Source organism: Mus caroli, chromosome X (genome assembly GCF_900094665.2).
Source record: "Mus caroli chromosome X, CAROLI_EIJ_v1.1, whole genome shotgun sequence".
Lineage (NCBI taxonomy): Eukaryota > Metazoa > Chordata > Mammalia > Rodentia > Muridae > Mus > Mus caroli.
In genome coordinates, this window is record NC_034589.1 from 140,140,355 (window position 1) to 140,146,664 (window position 6,310).

General features: G+C 39.1%; 1 protein-coding gene across 2 annotated transcripts in view; it reads left to right on the plus strand.

Moving 5' to 3' along the window:
- Positions 1–5,944, plus strand: part of Fam120c (family with sequence similarity 120C) — a 121,210-nt gene extending 115,266 nt beyond the window's left edge. For both annotated transcript variants that reach the window (XM_021152990.2, XM_029473215.1), the window contains exon 16: positions 1,318–5,944. In XM_021152990.2, coding sequence (XP_021008649.1) covers positions 1,318–1,572 — 255 coding nt within the window. In that variant the 3' untranslated portion in view covers positions 1,573–5,944. The remainder of the gene's footprint in view (positions 1–1,317) is intronic.
- The last annotated feature ends 366 nt before the right edge of the window (positions 5,945–6,310 follow it).

Consider the following 6,310-nt stretch of genomic DNA (forward strand, 5'->3'; position numbering starts at 1 on the left):
TGTGTGTGTGTGTGTGTGTTCCTAGAGCTTGAACCCAGGGCCTTGCACATGCTAGGAAAATGCTTTATCACTGAGTTACATCACCAGCTTTCACCTATTTGTGTGTATGTTCACATATGTGCAGATGTGAATACATATTTATGCGGTGTTCAGAAGTAGATATCAGTTGTCATTCTTTGTCACTTTCCACTCTCTTCTCTCCCTTTCTCTATTCCTTTGAAACAGGATCTCACTATAAAACCCTAGCTGGCCTAGAACTATCTATGTAGACAAGGCTGGCCTCACAGAGATCCACTAGCCTCTGCCTCCCACCTGCTGGTATTAAAGTTGTGTGCCAAGCTGTTATCAGATATCAATCCAAAATCTAGTCTTCTATATACAGCCATACTTCACTCTATCAACAGTAATTCCAACAATTATCCAGGAATAGGGTGTACACCTTTAATCCCAGCACTCAGGAGGCAGAGGCAGGTAGATCTCTGTGAGTTCAGGGCAAGCCCGCTCTATATAGTGAGCTCTAGGAACAGCCAGAGATACATAGTGAGACCCTCTCTTGAAATAAAAATGATAAACAAATCCAACTATTTAATGTTCCTTTTTGTGTTATTTTTAATCATTTTAGTGATGTGAGAGAGAAGAGAAAAATTCACTATTCTAACTAAGAAGCTGAAAGCTTGACACTTTGGAATAGCTGCTACTCACATGGCCACTTGGATTTGTTTGGAACGGGGAGGGGGGCGCACTTAAGTGAATAACTACAGATAATGTTTCAAATAGAATTTCGACTCCAAAGGCATACTCTTAGCTAATGTTGTAATTGTCTCATATTGCTTAGATTCAAGTTCTTTCTTCAACAAGTCACCTGAATAACAAGGCCAGAAGAGACATTTGAACATTTACTATTTCTTACTGTTGTTGTTTCATGAAAGGAGTTTAATTTTTAGTTAAATATTATAAAAATTTCAGCAAATTGCCTGGCTTTGGTGGCCTACACCTTTAATCCCAGCACTTGGGAGACAGAGATAGGTGCATCTTTGTGAGTTTGAGGCCAGCCTGGTCTACAGAAGGAGTTCCAGGACAACCAGGGATACCTTGTCTCAAAACAAAATAACATTATGTTTTAAAGCTATGTGAGTTGTGTCATCATTGTATCTTCATTGCTGCTGGATTGCAGTTCTTAGGACAGTATCAGTAGGCCTGACTTGTAGGCTGTCTGCTATTTCCAAAGACTTTCTCAGGCTACTTTGTGAACATGCCTGGAGAAACCCAGCCAGTTTGGGATTACCATTTCCATCAAGTATCTCTTGTTTCCGACAGGGCTCTTCAGATGTAATTTCCAAATCCGTGGAGCTTCATCAGAGTCGGGCCCGCTCGCAGGTGAATGGAAACAATGGCACATTGATTGTGGAGGAGAAGAGCGATCCCCTTCCAGCTCCATCCCAGTGCACCTTATCCAGAGACAGTAATGAGTGTAATAATAGCGATGACCACTGCCTCCCTGTGAAGAATGGAGAGAAGAATCATGTACAAGAGCAAGAGCTGGAAGCTGTGGCCCAACAGAAAGAGGAATGATAAGCTGAAGATGGTTGCACTTGTCAGGGGGAGGAGAAAACAATACTTTTCTGATTCTAGGCCCAAGTTAGAGGAGGATAGAAATCTTTACCCTAGGCCTACCCTAGATTTTCAGTAGATATTTATGTATTATATCCACCTTTTCGTCCCCATCTTCTCTGGCTCCAGACTTAGAACCTAGGAGGTTTCTGGTTAATGATGACTAAGCTCCAATTCTCAAATATACGGCACCAATATTTTCTTTGTACCTACTGAAGTCTAGTGAGGCAGTAACTGTTAGAAAGGAGATATTATTACATGAGTCCTGTGGAAAAGTTCTGGCTTTGGTTTTCTGAGTATTGAATGTGATAGCTCATTTATAAACTTGTATGAAAAATATGGGGTTGAAAGATAAGCTGCCTATGGGTTCCTGGTTTTCGCCTTTAAGGTAATGAAACCTTGATACCTAATCAGTATCCTCCTTACTCTCTCCCCTAACCCACCTACCCCAGGATTTTGTATACCACCTCTAGCTCTGGCCTGACAATCAGATAGGTAGATGTTTTCAGGGAAGTAGATAGTGTTGGTTTGGGTTATTTTTTTTTTTATTTTATACACTTTAAAAAACTACAATGGCCTTTGTACTGGGAGATTCAAGTGAGTCCGAAAAGTACTGGGCAGATTTTTCCTGCCTCCCAACCAGTGCATTGTTTATAAAATAGAAGCTATGGTGCAGTTCACTCTCTGCTGCCCACACTCTAAAAGGGTGGGAATTAATGTTATGAAACTGAGTACAAAAGGGACTCAAAGACTTTATGTGTGTGTACATGTGTATAGGTGTGTGTGTGGGTGTATATATGAACATGTGTATCTATATGCATACACATACCCTTTATATAAGAGACAGATCTATTTATCTATACATATTTTATATATATAAATGTGTGTATACAGATATATATACACATACATACATGGTAAAGTTCCAGAAGATTTACTGAATTTCCCAGAAATGCTTCCACTGCTATGGAATGGTGGGTTTCAAAAGACCATACTTTAAATCTGAAATCCTTACTAAGTCACAGCCTATCACAGTTATGAGAAGATGGGCCACTCTAAATCAGACACAGAGTACTTTCCAGAGATTGCCTGTTCAGAACAACAAATACTTCACTTTGAACAGAGCCCTCACATCCCATATGGTGCAAACAGGAGGTTGAGATGGGATTGGGAAGAGTTGCACATTTTTTATGACGGTCTGGAGATAGAAAAGGGATCGGAGGTAATTTCCATTTGAAAAGGCTTTCAGCCAATTTGGAAGAAATGTCTTTTTGGAACTCCAGGATCAAATTGGCTTCTGGCAAGAACTAACTGACATGAATCCAAGGAGGGAAAACTCACATTGGAATGATGGGGTGGGGAGATGTGAGGAAATTTGACAATTTGATTTTACATGCTTAGATTGTTTCATTTATTCATTGACATTTTGACTACAGGATCTTTTCATTTGCTTTGCAAGGAAGATGTCAAAGAACTTGGCCAGGGATTTGAGAGGCATCCTATAAAAGATTCTCAGTCCCTGTGGGGCCAAGATCTACCCAGGATAAAAAGGCTCTTCCTCCTTGCTGGAGATAATCTTACGAAAACCTTGATTTCCAGTTTCCCTCATTTTGGGCAGCCCAAATACAAGGGATGGAAACAAGGCTTGTAATAAACTAGTAGTGTATCTTCATTCAAGAATTGAGGCTTCTAGCCACACACATCTCCTTTTGGACTTTGATATTCTTGCCCAAGAAATATCATTTCTTCAAGAATATAACTGACTAGACTCCTAGCAGGGTCCTCTATTTTGGGGGAAAAAAATCCATGCATCTTAACTTACAATAGATCCTTGGTGATTTTTTTCCAGACAACCAGAGGCTATGTTTTCTGTCTGCCCATTCGTCTCAAGAAACTAAATGTCTTGGGATATTTAACCCAAGTCTAACCCAGTTTAAGAAAACTCACAATTTTCAGGGGATAGGAGCCCTGATATGCTTTGCCCCTTGCCCAGACATTTCTTAAATAAGCCTAATAAAGATGGCAAGAGTATGTTCCATGCCATATATAAGAAGAATAAGAAGAAAAAAGTATACAACACTTCCTCTTTGAAAGAGCTCCCCTGATTTGGTTCCCTTTCTGATCTTGGACCTACTCATCCTTTCACAATACCTTGAAGGTTAGGCCTTTTATATCCAGTAAGGGAACAAATTCATAGAAAATATAGATAGCTAAGCCACAGAAGGATGAATCCTTTGGAGCTCTAAAAGTAACCAGAATCACTGAGTGAGTGAATGGTTACCTATATGGACAGATATTGGCTAGGAAGTACTTGGAGTTAAATGTTAGAGTATCTTCAGTTGCTGTTTCTGTGCATTGTAAGTCTATCTGACACAGTCAGATGACAGTATTGTTAACTCTTATGTCCTTCTCACAACAGGAAGATTTCCTTTAGAACCATTCACTGTGAGAGGTAAAGTTGCTGCTTTGACAGAAATGATTCCAGTTTGCCAAAAGACAAGCTTTTCTCCCTTCCACAAGCCTCTGCTTCTCCCTAGCCTGGCCCAGGATGAAACAACTTTGAATTTTGTTTTGATTGAGCATTTGGGGTTTGGGAAGTTACAAGAAAGAACTATAAAGGATTATGTTCCTATATTTCAGTGTACCCACCAAAACACACAATTTAAAAGCCAGGTTTGTTACTGATAAATGAACATTTTCTAATTGGAAGACAAGTTGGGGGCCTTTGCTGTACCTACTTGAGGTTCTACTTCTGATTCTCACTGGCTGCTCTTGGACAAAGTCATCTTGGAATCCCCAGAAATGACTGCTTTACCATGTAGGGACACAGCAAAAACAAAAACAGAACCTTAAACTGGTTTTGTGCAGCCACTGATTGCTAAGGTCTTGCAGTTCTTCTGCCTGTGTATCTTTGGGTCAGCCTGTAACTCCTACCTTTTTAAGTGACTGATCCTGACAGACTTCTATTATTTAAATCATTTTTACTGTACATAGGTAGGACTTCAGGCATATTGAAGCCCCCTAAAATGGCACTTTCTTTGGCTAGGGACATTTGCTTTTTGTCTCCATCTGGATTTTCTGACATTGTTGGCCAAATTACCCTAATACTTACATTACTGAGAGAGAGAGAGAAAAAAAAAACAGACAAGTATTGGGGGGAGGAGATACAAAAAAATGCTTATGTAGGATAGAAAGAATAAGAGTAGCCCTTTGGGTATGATGATTCAGTCCTTTGAAACCTTAGAAGGCCCCTATGGGTATACAGTGCCACCCTTTGAGCCTCTAATCACCCCCACCCATTGAAATGACAGTACAAGTAGACCACAGTTTAAAGTAGTTAGTCTAATTCTACTAAAGGTTTAACCATTCTTCCTCTTCACTTTCAGATGCATATTTCCTAAATACTCTTGGGGTTTTGGGGGATAAGTTTTCACTCTTCCATTGTGTGTCCCCTCAGTTTTCTCCTTACCATCTCTCTGGCTTCTTTTTTAATGTTCTCTTTCGTATCAATGTAGTCTGCTGGTACAGATAGCTCAGTGCGCCTATTCCCCTTTTATTGCTGATTATCTTCAATATTGTCTGAGGATATTTTGATGTTCTAAGAAAATGTCACTTTTTACAAAAATCATCTTTTCTATGTTAAATGCAAACAAAAACATCCCCTCTGCTGGGGTGCCCATTTCAGCTTTTGCCATTGTCCCTGTACTTTTAGAGATGACGTTTTTGTCCGTGTGGGTAGTAAATAATGGCTAGTGAATTTTCATGTAAATGAAGCAAGTGAAATATTTCAGATTTTATTAATCTCTCATAACCCTGCCAGATCTGATGAATTCATTTTAATTACTTCCCAGAAGGGATTTTCCTCCTGCATTTTATTTTATTCTATTTTTAGACTAACGTACTAGATTAAAAAAAAAACAAAAAACAAAAAAAAACAACAAAAAAAACTTTAACTGCAAAGAGTCAGTGATTTTTTAGTGCTCCCTGATAAATGATGTTATTGACAAAAGTAAGAAATTCTTTTGTTGTTGTTTTTTTTCCTGTGCTCTTGACAGTGTGTTTAGTGGATGGATAATGCGTATTTCTCTTTGCCACTCCCAGATTCCAAGTTCCCTGCCTTTTGGCCCACCTCACCACAAAAGCTCCATAGTTTATTAATGTAAGTTTGAGTGGATGCTTCTTGGGGGAAAATGCAGGACTTAATGGAAATGTCTCAGAAAGGAATGAGAACGTCTCAGGAGTTCTGTGATGGAATTTGATCTGTTGTTCTGTTAATGCTGATGGAAAGAAACTTACAGCGCTTAATAAAAGTCTATTCTTTTAGTTTAAAAAATGCAAAATGATTTTGAGTGTGTGAAGTTTGATTTCTTCTCCCATCTCTGGTCCCTTTCTACAAATGGAGAATATTATTTTCTCAATATAAAAGCATTACACAGAGATTTAAGTGTCTGTAGAGTGTCAGGGCAAGAGCCCTCGTGTGTGAAGAGCATATTCGGCTTCCTCACTAACTCCTTTACTTTGATGTCCCAAAAGCACCGTTGACTCAGCATTTTCCAAACTGAATCCATCCCTCCTTCTGAAGTCTGTTTATCTCCAAACTGGAATGTGGGATGTTAACCTAGACTCATGACTTTCCCATATTTGTCAATTTTAATTTGTGACAAAATCTATTGGTCACATTCAGCTAGATCACTCATGA